Consider the following 20,075-nt stretch of genomic DNA (forward strand, 5'->3'; position numbering starts at 1 on the left):
CTGAGTCAACCTTGAGCCTGTCAGGATTGAACTGCTGACAGTCGGCAGAATTAGCTTGCAATACTGCATTCTAACTACTGCGCCAGCACGGCTCTTATGTTTTGATTAAGCTCAATAAGTATTTTAAGGTACCTACTGGGTGGATCCCGGCCATGCAACTAACAAACCCATTAAAGATTATGAATGAATGAATATTAAATATTAACATATTTAAATGGATTTTATGTGTGGGATTCATACAGGTACTTCAAAATTTTATTGTCCCTTTAGGTTTTTTTCTATGCAGTAATTTTTATTTTTAACTATACATGGCACATTATAGCATAGTTTGTGGTTGGGAGTCACTCACTCATGATCCTATATTTTTTGGAGGCTCTGCACTGTGATGTGTTCAGAAAGGTCAAAACACACAAGATGGCAACCGTGATGGCATGATCCAAGCCCCGCCCTTTTTGTATATGGTTCCACCCATATATAAAGTGTAAAGAGGTGAGGCTTCAGTCATGATGCTGCAGCCATTATCTTGACTGTTTTGATATGTCCACCACAACCACCACCGTCACCCCTCCCTGGATGAACTTGCTCTAAGACAGAAAAGATTGGTCCAAGATGTTGGAAACTCTTAAGATTTTGAACATCAGAATGCAGTCTTGTAAAATGGCCTGATAATCCTCCGAAATGCCCAAATTATCATAAGATATCAGTAATATTACTCAAGAGTTTTTTCCATGAGATCTTTTATATTAGAGTCGCTTTTCAGACTGTGCATATAAATTTAATAAATGAATAAATAAATAGTTTTAAAAATAATTTGGCTGGGGAAGGGCTTTGTTTTAGAAAGTAAACAATGCTGCAACTGTAGAACTGTGGTGTAAAGATTACCCATTCAATATTTTGGAAACATCGAACTATATACCATGTTGGTTAAATCAAGGTTTCTTTTTGCTATGCTAAAATAATACAGTAGTCTCCAACAGAACTGAGCAAAGAAACCACTGCAAAAGATATCATAAGGTTACTGGTTTGGCAGAAATAGGACATACAGCGATCTTAAAGTGATGGAAGAGAGATTCAGCTACGAATTATTATAAAAAATGATTCCAATATTTTATTCTGAGCATGCCCCTATTGTTTGCATTTTTTTTTCATTTCTAAACTCCATCTGAAAAATCACTGTACACCCTCATCCATCCAATTGGAGATTTAGACCATATTCTTTTTACAATTTAAGTTATGCTAAATAAATGGTTTTTAAAAAGAATCACAGGAGTTAAAAAAGAAAAGCATAGTCAGGATTGTATTCCAGATGGTTAACATTATTCCAGGGACAGCAAAAAAGTTAACAGTATTCCAGACTATTAGAATACAAAATAGTGAACAAAATAAATTCATTGGAAAATTAACTATATTGATAGATTCAATATTATTTTGATCAGTGAATTATATATAGCAGCTAATCAAGATTCAAATGACAATTTAAATGAGGTGAAAAGGGAACTTTGTGTTATTTGAAGTACAAAGCTGAACTTTTACTGAACATCTTTGAGTTGAACTACATTTTTGAAAAGATATAGCATAATTTGGCCCATGATTCTTTAAGACTATTCCTTAAAACCTGGCTGACACTCTCACAAAATCATAAATGTAAACTGCCTACACAAAGGTTCTTTTTCCAAAAGGCAACTGGACTTTCTTGATTTTTTCCCTCTTAAAAGCATTTAATTTCTCATCCAAGAAGCTCCTTCAGCATTAATTAAGTAATGCAATTTCATCCAATGAAATAAACTTTACATTGGATCCAAAGTTCCATTGTAAGCCCCATTTATTATAAGAAGATTCGGTAGACTTAAGTTTAAAATTTGCTTTTTCAATAAAAACCCACCAAATTAATTTTATTTCATTTTGGCTGGATTGTAGCCTAAATTTATGGATCCAAAATTTTGTTGTTATTTTGATCTACTTCTCACACTTTTCACAGGAACTATCAATATGAGTTGGGAATACATATACCATCATTAAAGAAATAAAAATCAAATAAAAAAAGGTCAGTAATTGAATGATTCAATTACTAAAACAAAGGGGTTTTTTAATGAGTATTTTATGTTACTCAGAATGAGTAATATCAAGGTTTGTAATAATTAATTCCATTTTAATAAAGTTAAAGGGCATTTTTAAGTACAAAAATACCGAGCTATAGATTTCTTGATTGCGTCTGACTCTCTCCAACTCTGGAGTAATAGTTGTTGGAGTTCCAGACCCTAAATTCTCTTTGTATAATACCTGTGTAAGAAGAAATATATACGTAAAAAAAAAAAATCAGCACAGAAAAGCAATCCGGTGCAATTTTCTTTATGGAATAAGTTTTCTTCTTGAAGACTACAGAAATTTGAAAATCCTCTTAAAAAATAAATCCTATCTTAAATCTAAAAAAGGATTCCTACTGCTAAATTGGATATGAAAGCCCACCCAAGATTTTAACTTAATTGCATTCAAATAATTTGATGTGGCTATAATCTTAGGAATACTTTAAACCCTCTGTAGTTTCTTTTCATTCTCCCTTATGAAGGACAGAAAGAGAAGAGAACACCCAACCAGAACTCATTTTGGGTTGATCAGACTATGTCTTCTCTGATGTAGCCTTGGAATATGAGGACCTCTTTTTGGAGGTGAGTTGTGATCTGTGGTCGTATGACTACTCATAGACAATATAACCCCCATCGCCAAACACACAGACACTTTTATTTTCCTAAATCCTTGACAGCTTAAATATATTTGGAATTGAATTCTCTTGCTTGCCAAGTTCAAGGATTCACATGTTTTTATGAATAAGGGACAAAAAGGTAGCCTTCTTAGAATCTGTAGCTTGGTCTTGATTCTTCAGCCTCATGTTCTCCGGTCAAATAAATGAAAGCTATAAACAACTACTCCATGGAGTACTACATGGAGATGGAGTTACTACAAAAGTGATAGCTATGCTATTCCTTCTCTGGAGTGAGACAGGATTGAAGGAGTGAGAAAGGATTTGGAAGTGACAGGATAGATAAAAAAAAATACTGGAATCCAGTGGAATAATTATCCCAATTTAATCGCAGTAAGGGGTCATTGGCACATGTTTGCATTTAAATATGTGCATGTACATATGGACTTTTGTACCGGAGTTTGGAACTTGGAAGACTATAATTGTGCTCTTGTTTTCATGTCCAGAATAACAAATTACCTCAAAGCTTCATTAACAAAAATAAAGATTAGCAATAAAAAGAACATTTTACAATAGTTGTTGAGACTCATTAGTTAGGATCAACGTGTTATTCTAACTTTGCATTGCACCAACACGTGGATGCCAAAAGCTATTAGAGGGATTTCCTGTTATAAGGGTTGAATATATTTATGTAAGGCAAATCATATTGTTTTATTTGAGGAGGGGAAGGAAGCTAGGAAAGAAGTATGGTGAAAAGAAGAAGTTAAAAAAATCACTGCAAAACAAAACTAATTAGTGCTTTAATTGTCCACGTCTCATGATGGGATTAAAATGAAGAGGAAGAGATTGTCAAGATCTCATGGAGGGTTTAAAATTAAAAGGAAAGTTAGCACAAGATCATGGCAGTTAAAATTATGTATCAATAAATATTTTGAGCTATACCGAGCTAATGTTCTCCTGATTACGTCTGACCCGTTCCATTTCTGGTGTAACAGGAGTTGCCATTCCTGTGCCCACCTGTTCTTTGTAAGACACCTGTGAGGGTACAATAAAGTATCCACAAAAAACCCCAACAAAGAAGTGCAATAACCAGAACTGAATTTCAACTGGTAGTAGGTAGTAACAGTGCATGGTTAAATCCTACGGTTGGACTAGTGCCACAAAGAGAAAAGGCTAAAAGAAATAGAATATTATTCATTAAATATGTGAATGACATCGCAGGTTAAGGAAAGCATATGGAAGGGAAACACTATGTTAATTTTATGGGAGCAAATTGTTTATTATATTTTGTTTTATTTTTTTAAAAACTTATTTTATGATGCATAAAGTTTTTCATTAGTTAAAAGTTAGGAAGGGAGATGAGTCACAAAAATCGTAGAAAATAGAGTAGGATAGTTAGAGATTATTTTTTTAAAAAGAAAAATTATGAGTTGTTAAAATAGATTTGATTTTATTGAGAAATACCGAGCTAATGTGATCTTGATTGCGTCTGACTCTCTCTATTTCTGGAGTACTTGATATTGCAGTTCCTTGCCCTGCATTCTCTTTGTACATTACCTGCAGAATACAAACACCCACCAACGTGAGAAATTGGATAACTGCTAAGAAAACATCAGGGCGCAATGCAAATGTTGATTAACACACTTATTTCATATATAAATGTAGACACACCCACATGCCCAGTTGCACTGTGAGAAATGTTTCCACTCTCTTTTGAAAACATTACATGTTCAGAAAAGAATGATATAAATGGAAATACTGTAGTTTTTAATACAGGTAGTCCAGTTTGGTGTAGTGGTTAAGACATCCATTTAGAAACTGTAGTAGATGACCAGGTGGAGCCCAAAGGCGGAATCACAAGCATCATTGGTTTGGAATCGCTGCGCTCCCACATGAGACCTTAGTCCAACCACCTGTGAATTCCATTGACTCTTATTTAGTGCCAATTTGCCTTCACCATTAGATCAGATTCTTGTGTTTAGTTAATAACATTGAAGTGCTTTGAACTAAACTCCTGTTCCTAGAAACTTGCGCCTGACAGAAACTGGGAGACTGGGAATTCTAGTCATGCGTTAGGCACTAAGCCAGCAGGACTTTGGACCAATCACTTTGTCTCAGTCTTAGAAAGGAGGTAATGGCAAACCACATCCAAAACCTTGCCAAGAAAACTGCAAGGATTAGTCCAAGCAGTCTCCAAAATCTGAACATGACTAAATGGAAAAAAAGGTTCTTGGTTAGTAATTGTCTCGTTTAGTGGCTGGTCATAGTTACGACTGTGATGAAAATATAACCTTGTGACCAGTCCTCATATTTACAACCTTTGCAGGTCTGTAAAATCAAGGAAAGCTGAAATAAAATAGTAAAATCATGTTTCACTTAGTGACAGCTTTACTTAACACACGGTCCCAGTTGTAGTTGCTAAATGAGAACGATCTGTATTCCATTGAACATTTTGTTTAAAACTCTTTCATGGGTCTCCTGCTGGAGAGAAGGCTTGGAACTATAAAATTCCCTTTAATTTTTTTTTATTTGAGAAACCCATATCTGGAAAGTTCCTTTTGAATCAGATTTGAATCACCTGAATTAATAAGAACTCTGTTTCAACTTTAAAAACATCCTTTAACATAATATCAGGCCAAGTTTTAAAAAAAGAACTACGTACGTTCAAGATTTAAACATAATATCAAACTGGTCTCACACGTTTTTACTTTCTTAAAAAAATGAAAACAAAAAAGGAGAGAGAAAAGTCCTTCCGTTTTTTTTAAAAAAAATTAAAAGTCCTGCATTTCACTCCTTTAAAAAGATGCTTACTTCCTCACATAGGAAAATTATAATTAGATTAAAGTATTCAGTCAGTTGAAAAAAAATCCCAAAACAAATAACGTAAACCTGAAGTTAGAACATGAAATATGTAATGCACAGGTCTGGCGGAACCAGATTTTGCAAAAACATATTTTAAAACTAATTCATTGGTGAAAAGCTTAGTCCAACGGATGGGGAAGGGGTGGGCGGGCAAAAAATTCAAGATGCTGGCTGTGATCATACAACTGGAATCCATTACAGTTGAGTGATACAATAAATTTAAATTGATCCTTGGTAAGGACCTGATAGGTGAGAAAAATGCCAAATTCAGCCTAAATAACAGGCTGACTTTACGACCAACTGTAATAATAATAATAATAATAATAATTTAAAAAACGCCATGTATCTTGACTTTTCTGATCCCTCCACTGCAAAGCGGACAGTATAGAAAACGAGAAAGGAGAAGACAATACCTATGGGTGAAATTTTATGGTTTCTTCAGCAATGTTACATTGTTACTAACTAAACAGCCCTCAAATGAAGGAAGATTCATGGCTAGCCATAATTGCCTTATTTTCCAGGCAAATCTGTGGCACAATATTGTACTTATTATTACACTTCTAATAACCACCCTAATGGCTTATACCAGCCCCTGGGCTGCAACCCCCTACTGGGCCATGGCCTATTCACAACTGGGTCACGTGAGTGGCAGGCATGTGTGCTGCCCCGCCACTTGTGTGAGTCGAGCTGCATGCACTCATGTGCTCCGGGCCATTGCTCATGCAGCCCGGTCCCCTCTCCTCCTCCCAGCCAGGTTACCAAGCCGCAAAGATTGGGGACCACTGATTTAGACTACCTAATTAAGATTTGGTTGCATATGTACTGTCAAGTTGTTTCCAACTCCTTGTGACTATATAAATAGATTTTTCTCCATGTAATTTGGTTTGATTACCTGACAGAATAAGCTAGAAAATTAAGTTCCATTAAGGGTGGTGAATTATTTAGAATTTCTAACTCTCAAATCTTGAATCCCTAACTCAGATTTCAAGAGGTACATTGCAAAAGCTAATTTGAAGCCTGGAATCAGATCACCCCAACAAATAAATAAGCAAGCTAAATTGCATACTTCACAAACTAAGGAAACAGATATGAATAAACATTGATGTAATTGTATTAGGATTGTGCCCAGTTATCTCTGAGTATATCCAAAAACCTGTCAAACATACTGACTAAACATCCCTGCTTATAGGCAGTCAAAGCCACTGGTCTTAGGCAAATGGCAAGTTCTAGAGTAGCTTTATAGGAAGCACTTCATCAATTACTTTTGTCATTATATTTTTAATTCCATCCCATTCATCCCCATTTGTATTTTTCTACCTGAGAAACCAACTTATGGCTCATCCTCATCAACTCAGCATTAATGCATTTAAATTCTCCTTTCAAGGTTTGTATACAAAAGTTAGCAAAGCAAATGGAACTTTAAGATGGGATACAATGAGAAGAGAACGTCCATTAAAAATACAGGAGAAGATGTTAGTACATGTTAACAAGAGGAATAAACAGCAGCTTAGCAGGGTGAACAGCAGCATGTCATATTTGGCCAGCTCATTATCAAAAGAGAAAGAAAATTTTAGGCACTACCGAGCTGATGTGTTTCTGGGTCTCCTTGACCCGTTTTACTTCAGGAAGGTCAGAAATGGGAGTTCCTTTTCCAATGTGCTCCTTGTACTTAATCTACAAAGTTGCATTCAGAAGAAAGACCAAAAAAAATGATGTCATGTACAGGAGACTTACATATCCATCTCATCTCACTTACAAGAACAGAGAAACAATTGTCACTGAAGGTTTTTATAGTTGTGGAACTTAAAGGCTTAATATGTACTCTACTGAAAAATCTCTTATCAGAAGAAAGTTAGGAGACAACACTCAAGTAAATATAGCTAATTAAACAGAAGTCCTTTTCCTGGGTTGAAGAAATTCTTATCCATAACTATGAAATTATTTTATTTTTAACATGTAAAACAACTTTTTTCTTGCCTGAATGTAACCCAGATTGTTTCCAATAAGCTAGTTGCAAAATTCTATAAACTGCATAACCCCAGATTGGGAACGGGTGCCATAGTAAAAATGATCTACCTCATAGGTAGGGAACTCATGGTTGTCCAACCATGGTTGGATCCATGATTAATCCAATTAGTCCCTTCAAACATGAAACATTATACATGCAATGGAGTCACCGGAGCAAGTAAGAATTATGGATCGGATCCAGTTTCTCCAAATTTAACTTCATTGATTTTGCTGAATATACTCTTAAGTACAGCAAAAATTATTCTTTCAACGTGTATTTTTCCCTTTCACTTCCAATCTAATTATATTTTAATTCCATTCAACACTAAGTGTAATATTAGCATAAATGACACTCAATTTTATAAGTTAAAACAGCAAAGAATGTGTGTGGGTTTTTTTAAAAAAAAATCATTTTGATGTTTTTTACCGTGCTAATGGCATCTGTGGTTTTTCTAATTCTCTGTGTCTCTGGTGTTTTTTCAATTGCTGTTCCTGTTCCAATGATATCTTTGTATAAAACCTAAAGCAAAACAAGATCAAGCATAGAAAGACATATTGTCAGTTCTGCAGCAGCACCACAAATCACCAGAACATTTATTTCAATAAAAAATAGAAATAGCATCACAATATCTATTTCAATAAATAAATAATCATACCCAATCTCATTTGTGTGTCAAGTGTACTATTGATGCTTGTATGGAGAAACCACTTAGTGTTTATAATTTCAAGCAATATAAGAGGAAAGAAATCAGACCAGTAAAAACAAGGATATGAGGATATACCTCTTTAACCTTTAAGGTAAGAATCTTAGCTTTTATAGCCTGAAAACAAAGACATTCATTTGCAAACACATGAGCAAAATATAAATTCTATTCACAGTTATGCCAAATGAAGTTCTGAAGATTTTTTCTGATATTTAATAATAGCTTTTTTAAAAAAATATTTGTTCATTATCTGGTTTTCTAAGGCTGAGGTAGGCAAGGATTTCATAGGATCTTCAAGCTTCAGACTTCAGGTATTGAAAATAAATCATGAAGTTTTTAACAGAGAACTACCTCTCTTGATCAAATACTTCAGTTAATAAAGACATAAAGTTACTTTGGTTAATAAAGACATCACAAAATGACAATAGTTACCCCTTGGAGGCCTTTGAGAGTTTTAGTTTCTAGAATAAACTAAAAATATTTATTCATGCCATTCCTGGATTAGCTGCTCAAAGAAAACACATGAAGCTTACAACTTTGGAACCCATAAAGGTTCATCAAGATATACGGAGATATGTCAAAATATTATTGCCGTGTATCAGTGGTGGGTTGCTACCGGTTTGCTCTGGATCGGGTAAACTTGTAGCAGTGGCGGTAGGAGGCTCTGCCCACCCACTCGGACGTCTCTGCGCACACGCAGAAGCTTCTGCACATGTGCAGAAGTGTCACAAGCGCATGTGAGCAATGCCCACGAGAAAACCAGTAGGACCGAAATTGAAACCCACTACTGCCATGCATGTTGTACAGTTATTGTACATTAAGTTATTGCATTATTTTAAAAAAATGTTAAAAGAAATAGAGTATAAGGCAGAAGTTGTCAACATGTGGCTCTTCTGACTTCATTATAAAACCCAGCATCCATTTCCATTGCCTAACCTAGCAGAGGCTGCTGGCAGTTGTAGTTCAGCAACAAGATGATTGTTATTGGAAAGTGATTGGTTTCCCATTCCTGATGGGCAACTACAATTCCTTTTAAAACGAAAGTGGCATTAACCCTTTTTGTCCACCCTATCACTTTGTTACATAAAAGTTGAACATCAAACCATTCTAAAAATGGATGTAACAGCTACATCTTTTTACTCTGAAATTCCAGTGTGGGAAGATGGTGGTTTCAACTGTCCATCCCTGATATATTTTGCTAAAAACATATATGTTTGTGGATCAGATCTTTATGTCATATTACACTGTAAACAATGAGTGGGTTAAAATCCCTTATCACTAACTCAGGGCTAAGTTCTGGATCCAAATGTGGGTCTTTTGAATTAGGAGGGAGGGAGGGAGGGAGGGAGGGAGGGAGGGAGGGAGGAAGGAAGGAAGGAAGGAAGGAAGGAAGGAAAGAAGGAAGGAAGGAAGGAAGGAAGGAAAGGAGGGAGGGAGGGAGGGAGGAAGGAAGGGTTTTCAGTTGTACATACCTGGATTCTTAATTGTCTATTGTCAAGAGATTTTATTGGTATTAGTGAAAAGATTGAAATGTGTTAGCCAACTGGGGACCAATAACTTGCTAAATAATATAAACTTACCGAGCTGAAATTTTTCTGGTTTTCTTTAACTCGTAATATTTCTGGTGTTTCATTTACAACGGTGACCTTTCCTTTACTGTCCTGCAGATCATGTTGATACTGAAGCTGTTAAGAGAATACATGTTTTTCAATGCATTAATCTCAAAACAGATTTCCGCTTGGCCTGTCACCAGTACAGGTCACTCATTGCTCCCTGAGGGCAAGAACAGGTGACATCTTCCACTTCCCACTCTCAGCTCTCTGCAAATGCCCCCTGCCCTGCACATAAGTTTCCCAGCTTTCATTCAAAGCTGCTGTTTTCCATCCTGAGCCTTCTGAAGTCCTTGAGAGCAAATGGCTTCCAGAGCTTTATTCCACTTCAGGAGCAGCCCAGCTCTGATTGGCTGGAGTGCCTAGCACATCCCTGCCCTCCAGTGTCTCGCATCTGTCTTGTGCAGCCATTTTGCTGGGAATAATCCCACAAAGGAAAGAGCAGGCACTGGTAGAGTGGTCCACTGAGAACCAGCCCGGGAGCCCTGCCTTCCTTGGCGCAGATAAGAAAGTCAAGAAGCAGAGGAAAGACCAGTCTGGCCATAATCTCCGGACTGAATACAAGCCCAACCCCATTGCCAACCCATTGTAATCTGGATTGGAATTTCTGAACTTTATTTAAGAAACAGACTGAGAGACAAAAATTTATCACTGCTGGGCAGAATTGGCCCAGGAAGAGCTCAGTCTTCTTGCTTCCAAACTGACTTTTTAAAATGTCAGTAAAAGCAATGGGACTTAGATTTATATACCATTTCATAGTACTTTATAGTGTCATAGAACTGTCGAAGATATATAAGAAATATATTTACGGCAGCATGAACAAAGGTCACTCAAAATATAGTATCAAAGTAGTCAAATATTGGTAAGCTATTAAGTATTCTGCATTCATGAATTCATGAGTTATTTGACAAATTCTATTAAGTTATTTGTAACTAAGCCCTCCAATCTCAGTTGGACTTGTTTTCAAAATAACCGAGAAAGGCTCAATTATTATGGGAAAATTTTAAATTTCTTGCTCAGCAAGAAAGAATGTACCTTAGAGAGAGTGGTAAGTATGGTATCTCTGAAAAATACCTGGAATCTGTGTCCTTTTTCTTTACCTACATGATCAGCATCACTGACAATTGTGAGCATGGGACTTTGTCATCATGGTCAGAATAGCATCAGACATGCTTCTAGTAAGGTATGAGCAACCTATTTCAAACTCAAACCAGGTGGCTAAGGCGCAAAGCATTCCAGATCCCTAATGTTTTCCATCCTCTAGGCTTAATATAAGAAAGGAAAATTGCATTTCAGGGGGAGCATGTCAGAATTCTATGAGTATGCTAAAATACATACCATGCTAAAATTCTTTTGATTTTCTCGGACCCGCTGATTTTCTGGAGTCTCTAACACAGAGACATAGTATGGCATGGTTTTCTCTGCATCCTCTTTATACTTTTTCTGTTACATAGGTTAAAAAAGAAAGAAAATGTACTATTGCAGTAACAAAACAAATACTCATGCAGAGAGACATTTTTTGTTTGTTTGTTATTTTGGGACAATAGCAAAGTCACCACAGAAATAAAACAAACTATCCAGAGTTCTCACTTGAGGCTCAAATGGCCAGGGTCACATTGTCATACTTTGGACATACTATGAGAAGCTGAGAAAGCTGAAGGGAAAAAGAAGATGGGGACAATAAGAAGCAAGGTGGAGGAATAATCTACACTGGTGACAAAATGCACTATTGGAAGTCCTGAAGTTCAGGTTAGGAACAAATCAAATATCTATTTACGTTGTCATTAAGAGTCACCACCAACCTGATGGCACATAATCAATCAATTAGTTAATTTGGTGTCTAAGGCAGAAATGCTTTAAAAATAAGAGCAGATACACGATAAGCAATGTATACAGGTATAATAAGGACATTTGTTAGAAGGTTTGATGGCTCGGGCTTGCACTTTCTAGATTGCATCTGTCAAACGTGATCTAGTCCATAGATCAAGCAAACTAAATAATGTTTTTTTAAGAAAATACTTGGAAAGTATTACCTTCTAAAAGGAGAAGCCAAAACTACCTGTTAACTATAGAAGCAGGGACATTCTGGTCACAGATTTTATGACTTAAGTATTTATTTGAGAAGTGTAGACTGGGCCAAAAGGGTTGGTTGTCAGAAGTGGATTTTAAAAAATGGGGAAAGTTGAGAGCCACAGATAGTAAGATGTAATGTCATCAAATAGCCCATGTTTGGATTTGGGGATGGAAGGAAAATAATGGATTTTGGAAGACTGGGTTTTTATTTTACTTTTTTAGGGAGCTGTTAAGCACTAAAGAAGAATAAAACTCATTTACCAAATGCATTTCTGCTAAAAAAAAAAAAAAAAAGTGAGAAATCGTACTTTTGATTCTTGGCAGTTGACTGAGAAATTCAGCTATACTCTAAAGCAGGGGTGTCAAACTCACGGCTTCACATTGTCATCATGTGATGTATTGCAACTTTTCCCCCCTTCGCTAAACTGGGGGTGGGCATGGCCAGTGCATGAAGCATCCAGCCCGCGGGCTGCAAGTTTAACACCCCTGCTCTAAAGGCACAAAAAGAGATTTTAGGGGCATGTGATCTGTGGTTGCCATCCCCTGCTTTGAAATCTATATGAATTTTCCCTTTAATTACTATTAGTTTTGTTCTATATTGAAATGGTTGCAAAAATGAAAGCAGAGTCACCAGTGAAAGTGAAAATCAGAGCAAAATGTCCAACAGTGTAGAGTACCTCACAGTTATTGGAAGGATTTACAGTGCACTCTCAAGGTCACACAGACTTGGCTAGGTGGCTCAGTGGCTAAGACGCCGAGCTTGTCAATCAGAAAGGTCGGCAGTTCAGCGGTTCAAATCCCTAGTATAGGTCTCCTGCGTGAGCAGGGGGTTGGACTAGATGACCTCCAAGTCCCTTCCAACTCTGTTACTGTTACAGACAGGGCCCTATTTCAGATGGTCTCCGTATCACACTATTTATCAGGCTGGTTAAGCCTGGAAGTTGGAGTTCACCTCCATCTGCACGGCCATCCTTACCTTACTGGAAAAGTTCTTCACATGATGTGCATGGATGATTTCTGGAGTGTCAACAACTGTGGTATAATTGGCTTTTTCCATTTCCGCAGAGTGCTTATATTTAAGCTGTTGAGAGAAACATTTCAGGAGAAATATTCAGAATAAGTAATTTACAGATGTAGCTTTTTGTTGATTTAATACAGCAGGAAATCAAATGATGTTCATTAATCACTAACTTCACTAGCAATATCTGTGGCATTCTTTGCCCTCATATAATCAGGTGTCTCCAATGAAAGGTCTGTTAGTCCCCTTCCTTTGATTTCCATCTCCAGAGCTTTCCTGTATTCTTTCTGTGGATAAAGACAGATATAAAAATATATCAAACAGCTTGTTCCCAAATGAAATTCACCCCAATCCTCCAAAGGTTATCTTGATATGTAATCTGCTCATGTAAATGTACAATGGAAGGAAGATCAATCTATTTTATAGAAGAAACATTTAATCTTGCAATGTGATATGAAATCTGACTAGTTATGCTTTTTATAGATCTCAAAATTAATCAGGCCATTAATCTGAAAAAGGTAAATATAATAACTAGCCAATCTTTTCCTTTCTGCTTAATGTTCCATCATTATAATTCCCAAGAAAATAATCCAAAGTATGCAGGATCAATTCAAAACCAATGGTTAAATGTACTATTGACCCCATTTTCTATTTTTTTATTATTTTAAAATAATTTTAAAATGCATAATGTAATTGCAGTGAAAATCATCTGGTTCCTATTTTAATATGACTGTGTAATTCATAGATCCATCCATGAATAGTCCTGTGATGTACCAATTAGAGAAAATGCCATGCCAAAAAAATGCATAAATTTGAGGAAATTGTACACAGATTTTAAAAAAAGATGGGCTTTAAAATGTGTGGAAGAATGTTATCTTCATCATCCTGCTAGAATTTATATCCAGATCATTGCTTATTTGCTACATGAACAGCTGTTATCGGAGCCAAAAGAAGGTGGTTGTTGTGTCTTTTGATTGTTTGGGAGAGCTTGTTTGTTATCTGCCTCATGGTGCCCTCAGGAAATTCTGACACATTTTTTGTCTCCTTAATGTGTCACTGTTGGCAGCTGCAAAGAATAAGGTGATGGCTGTTCTCCTTGAGGTTACAGAAGATGTTAACCGTTGTTAACAATATTGTTGGTACTAAACATTTCAAAATGGATTTGGCTGACAACAGAGTATTTTAGTTGCAAGATCATGAAGGTTTAGTGGGACAAGGAGGACTATCCATAATCAATTAATTAAACCTCTTCAGGATAAAGGATGCCTTTGGAATGTCATTCTTGATGGGCTACAGAGAAAGGCCAGTTGGTTCACTATGTATGGTTAACTGGACTTAAAAAAAAGTACCCAGCTTTTCTGGATTTTACCAAGGAAATTCAACAATGGGGGGGAGATTAAAAATGTGAGAACTATTGCTCATGAGAAGAATCTTCAATATCTTATTGGGTTTCAGTCATCTTTGCTTTCAACTTATCAAATGTTACTCAGAAATAATTTATAAAGGAAGTTCAAAGAACAACTTTTGAAGTGGCTTTTTTTTTCTTCAAGAAATTATCACTACAATTCTGGGAATTGACTATTGATTATGATGATTTTCCATTTGAGTGGTATAAAAATTAGATTGGATTTTTGTCTCCTATTTTATGAGGAGTCTGTAATAAAACTTTTTCATGCAAATCCCTGCCTTTAAATTTTTATGAAACAAATATCAAGTTTATTCCGAAACCAGGCAATCTGTTCCCATTCTAGAACTATTTCCTTAATAAATGTGGATGGTAGGTTTTATGAGCTTCTTTATGAGCAAATTACAGAATACAGCTCAGGCTGGGTATAAACAGGGCCATCAAACTTCTGACAATATTGGTTTTTCAATAGATGTTCTTCCTTTAACTCAAACGACTCAGCATCCACCAACTATAATCACTTTGGGGAGTAAGAAAGCCTTCATGTGGTCTCTTGGTAGTTTTTGGTGTGGGTTTTGATTTTTATGTCTCCACAAAGTTTTTATAGTTTGGATATAATTTATTAATGTTTAAATCACAGTTGATTATTAATAGAATGCTTTCCTTTCCCTTGGTTAAATCTCTATCAAAATGCTTTCTTTTCTTTTTAATTTTGCTTTAGAACTGCTGGCCTCATAATCAGAAATTCTAAAGTTATCAATAAATTACAAAAGGAGGAGCAAAATAATATTATTTGTCAATATTTGAATTTGTCTTTTTCGACAAGAGAAATTAAAAAAGACATTTAAAAATATCTGTTTCTTGGAGTTTTTACAAGTTCTTTCTTGTAGTATAACTTACTTATTTCCTTTCCCTATCAGTTTTGTGTTGATCCTTAATATTGTTATATGCATTTTTATACTTTTATTAGTTTGTGTAATTTAAAATAATCCAAATACTTAGAAACTAAAATTGAAAAATGTCCTTCCTCTGTCTGAATATATGCTGGACACAAAACTTTGAAATGGACAGACCAGTACTAAACATTTTAATACTCCATAGAAATCTACCTTCCAGATTCCTAAACTTTATTCCACCTAGTGATATGCCTTACCTCATTCAAGATATAGGTTGCATTCTTTGCTCTAAGTAAATCTGGTGTCTCTTCTAGAATTGTTAGACCTTTGCCTTTTACACCTTCTTCTAAATCTCTCCTGTATTCTTTCTAGAGGGTAGAAAACAAGAAAATAAATCAAAAGAGATAAGTAAGGAGGAGTCAAAGAGAGGAAAAATATAAAGGAGAACAAAAAGAGTTAGGAAATAATTCCTAGACTAAATAGTTGTTTTTGCCTTCCAAACACGCAAATCTTGTTACGCTAAAATTCACACAAAATAAATAATGAATAATGAGACAATTCTCATTGGTTCCATCAATATAACAAATTTTAAAAAGATAAAGAAAAAAAACTAGGCATCACTATCAGTTAAATCATGCTTATAATTAAAATTAAAATTAAGGGGAGAAATCAAAAATTAACTTGTAAGCTTAAAATTAAAGTTTAAGCATGGCAAAGACAACAGTGAAGAGTCTACTTTGGGGAACATAATTTCCATTGCAGAAGTCAGAAGAGTAGTTGGTACCTCGCTTGCTATTTTAGTGGCATATCTGACATGCAGTAAAGATGGTGTAACCTCCAAACCGGTAAGATTCCGGCCCTTAATGGACTCTTCAAAATCTTTCTTATATTCTTTCTAATAGGAGTTGGAAAAAGAAGGGAGAAGAAAGAAGGAAAGAAAGGGGAAAAATAGAATTAATTTTGGCATTGTAAAAATAATTTCCAGGCATTTTAAATAGATGTTAGTTATGGATCCAATTTTGTTTTTGTGCCATTTGGGAGAGGTTTAATGCTTTTCATTGTCCTAACCTATGATAAATTAATATTTTATGTACTTGAAAGCAATAATACCTACATCTGGCCTCTAGACAAGCAAAATTTCTACATTGTAGTATCTGGGGAGCAGGCTGTACCAAAAGGACAGAATGATCATTGGTCAGTAGTGGTCTTAGCAACCCAGTGCCAACAAAATGTGTGCTATGACATGTCCAGACTCCAGTGGTTCTCACTCAATATGCTTGGGATGATGGGAGTTCTGATCTAACACACTAGATAATATTAGAAAATACCAGGTAAAGAAATCTGTTCTGGTTAGAATGCTTGGTCCAAGGAAGGTTTTTAAAAAATGAGTACCGGTAACTCCATAGATCATGCATTTGGATATTATATTTCCTTTGAATGAAAACAATTGGCAGATTTAATAGATTCAAACATGACCCTCAAGTTTCACCTTGCATAAATTTGACATTGGAATGAACATATTCCAATAATTCAACTGTATCTTGAAATACCTATGAAAGGGTATGAAAGGGGTAAAATTGAATAGAGGCAACAATATACAATCTAGAAGCCCAGCAAAGGAGCAACTGATTCTCAAAACAAAACAATGGGAATAACATTGTATAGATGTAGATTGAGGATGGGGAATGGGCAGAGGGGCTGGGCTTTTATTTGGCACCCATAAAATAAGCTGTGATGGTCATTTAATCAGTGAATGGAAAGATATAATCATTCTGTTACAAAAATACCTTCAGAATACATTTATGATTTAAACTGACTAGAAACAGTACAACCACAATTCAGTGTCTCGCTGATGTTTTCTAATATCTGATTAGTAACCTCCTACCTCACTCTGCATCTGTTGGGCTTCCTTAGCAGTGATATATGTAGGTGTTTCAAAGTCCAGCATGGGTTTTCCTCTTTCCTTTTCATATTTTTCCTTGTATTTCACCTGCCAAGAAGGTGGCATGTGTTATCCCACAGTAGCAGATTAAAAAGACACATACAGAATGTCACATCATTCACTCAACCCTAATCCCGGATGAACAAAATACAATTGTTGTGCTCATATAACGTGCTATGTCAAAATGAATTATTTTTTTTTTGATAAATATATTAGCCACATCAGTCAAGGTGACTCTAACAGGTGAACAAAAGCAACAGCCACAACCAATAGAATTGCACATAAATATTTAGGCACCACTGATTAAACATTATTTCAATGAACCTGTTTCAATGAATCTGGTCGTGAATAAGACTGCATTGTTCAAAGTCAAGCACATCTTTCTGTGAAGTTGAATGGATCCGTGTCTTTTATGACCAGTTTACATATTCAAAAAATGGAAGTAATGACTTTGCCAGGTGAAACAGTTTGCATACTCTTTCAGTCAACAGTTTGTAAAGCTTTCTTTGGCAAATAAACAGCTTTTCAAATGTTTCTTGCCATTAACTGAAAACATCTATTGTTGCTTTTCTCTACTTTTCTTTGCAAGAAGTATTATAGCTCAAAAATGTTCTTAGGTCTCGTCTCATGCACTGCATGTTTAAAATCTTTCCACAGACTTTCAGTTAAATTTAGCTTTGAGATCTGTGAAGAACACTCCAAAACCTTCATGTTTCTTCCTATAAACACTTTATTGTTGATTATGTTTTATTGCTTTGTTAATTATTTGACCTCCTTTCTGAATATGGGACATTGGTTTTTATTATATGTGGTTCAATCCAATCTTCCTTCATCTGCACAATGTTTCCTAGGCTACTAGTGAAGGGGTGGGTTCTACTTACCTTTACTACTGGTTTGCAGTGGGGCTGCGCGCATGCACTCGCTTGCCGGCACGCTCTTCTGCACATGCGCAGAAGCGTTTTTATGACATCAGGGTCAGTAGGAGGAGCCTCCCTCCGGTTTTACTACCAGTTCTATAGAACTGGTGCGAACCGGGGGCAACCCACCACTGTACTAGTGCCACCCAATCCCAAAGCATAATAGATATCTTCAACTTTAGTGACCTAGTGGATACATTTAAAATTTTGAGATCACTTCTCACAAAGTAGTCCTCATGGGAAACATGGACAGTTACAAAACATCTCCTGTAGCTGTCCTCATGATGTTGTCTACCGCACAGCTTACTTTTAGCATTCTTTTAGGCAAGTAGTCACATTTTCAAACAAAGTACCTGTTATGTTAAAAAGGATCAAGCCAAACAACTCCATATCAATAGAATCAAAATATATGTTTTATTTTGTTTCTACACTAATAAGTCTACCCTTTAATCTTCTTTTTAGGTACATTGTATCAATGGAACACAAACCTGAGTGGAGTACAAAGAGAAGGTGAGTACCTTTTATATCAGGTGGGAAGGGAAAGTGGAACATTGCATTATGGGACATGTAATTTAAATAGAACATGATAAACATGATGTTTATTCCAGATTAAAACACTCTGGTATTTCATCTCAATAGTACCATTCTACAGCCTTTCACTGTTTGTATTTTCCAAGCATATATTTTGGGTGTGTAAGGGATCCAGAAGTATCTTGGAAATAAATCTGATGTTTATGACTATGGTTTGCTTTACATTATAGCACCTTTAAAATCTAATAAAATCAGGTGGACATGGAGCCTGCTAGAAGTGGTTTGTTTGTTTGTTAAATGTAGGCACTGTCAACCTCACTGCAGTATCTAAATGATTGTGGGCCTAGTGGTATGATGCACTTTGGTATCTCATATTAGAAATCCAGAAATAACTGGCTGGCTGCACATATATTATTTAGGTTTCTGGCTTATTAAGAAATACAGAAGCATTATATTGCCCAGAATAAAACTTGACAAGGTTTCCAGGGTAGTTCCCAATTCCCATCGATGAGCCAAATGTATCAAATCTACACCTGCATACTTAATATACCAACGTCTATAGAACTTTGAAGAACATGTTTTGGATGACAATACAGACACAGTGGCATGTGGCAGTTGTATTATAAACATAAGTGTGTGAAACACTTAACTGACTTACTATGCTCTGAAGTTCTGAGGCCTCCTTTAGATGGAGCTGTTCAAGGTTATCTGGAATTACGTGGTAGTGACCTTTATTCCTCTCGTACTGCTTCTTGTACTGGTACTAAAGGGAAGGCGTCAAAAACCACCTCAATAGTTAAAAAATATATCCTAACCAGAGCAGCTTTTCTAGATCACCTTACAAAAAACATATCAGTAGTCAAATGAGACATCAGAAATGAAATGTAAAAGAAATATATAAAAGAGAAGAAGAAAGAAAAATATGAGGCAAAAAGGGAAAAAACAGGGGAAAAAAGAAGAAGAAAAGAATCAAAGAAATGTGATGCAGTGAATAAGTGATGCTGTTAAAATGGAACGATGCCCCTTGGTTTTCGCTTAAGAATATAAAACGGGATTAGCTGATATTACTCAAGGGTGATTTAGTTCAGCATTTTGTGTCACAAAATGGCTGACTATATGCATCGACCAAGTCCACAAGCAGAATTTATTATAGCAAGAAGATCAAAGTTCAGACAAAAGCAAACTATGTCTGAAAATGGTTTTAAAAGTTAAAGAATTATTGTTTCAAAATAGTAGCTGTGGGTTAAAAAATATATAAAAAGTTAATAAAATAATACCTGTTAGTAAAAACATGAATTATAAAAGTAAAAAAAAACACTATTAAAATTTAGTTAGATGTTTAACATTATTAGTGGTTCTGTTTTAAAAGTAATAGAAAAAGTTCTAAAGATTTGAGGTATTAATGTTGCTAG

The 20,075-nt window shown here is 35.6% G+C and overlaps 1 protein-coding gene across 31 annotated transcripts in view; it reads right to left on the reverse strand.

Annotated features, from left to right (window-relative positions):
- NEB (nebulin) overlaps positions 1–20,075 on the reverse strand; it is a 217,056-nt gene that overhangs the window by 12,428 nt on the left and 184,553 nt on the right. For 10 of the 31 annotated variants that reach the window (XM_087881879.1, XM_087881870.1, XM_087881876.1 and 7 more), the window contains 11 exons: positions 19,322–19,426; positions 17,159–17,263; positions 16,058–16,168; positions 15,531–15,641; positions 13,146–13,259; positions 12,931–13,035; positions 11,220–11,324; positions 9,852–9,956; positions 7,995–8,087; positions 7,142–7,234; positions 4,163–4,255 (listed from right to left, as the gene is read on the reverse strand). In XM_087881879.1, the coding sequence (XP_087738005.1) occupies positions 4,163–4,255; positions 7,142–7,234; positions 7,995–8,087; positions 9,852–9,956; positions 11,220–11,324; positions 12,931–13,035; positions 13,146–13,259; positions 15,531–15,641; positions 16,058–16,168; positions 17,159–17,263; positions 19,322–19,426 (1,140 nt within the window). Of the gene's footprint in view, positions 1–2,187; positions 2,281–3,640; positions 3,734–4,162; positions 4,256–7,141; positions 7,235–7,994; positions 8,088–9,851; positions 9,957–11,219; positions 11,325–12,930; positions 13,036–13,145; positions 13,260–15,530; positions 15,642–16,057; positions 16,169–17,158; positions 17,264–19,321; positions 19,427–20,075 lie in introns of all 31 variants that reach the window. The other 21 variants (XM_087881855.1, XM_087881852.1, XM_087881856.1 and 18 more) reach the window with 5 other exon arrangements.

This window comes from Pantherophis guttatus, chromosome 1 (assembly GCF_059756535.1).
Source record: "Pantherophis guttatus breed Tessera chromosome 1, ASM5975653v1, whole genome shotgun sequence".
In the NCBI taxonomy this organism is placed as follows: Eukaryota; Metazoa; Chordata; class Lepidosauria; order Squamata; family Colubridae; genus Pantherophis; species Pantherophis guttatus.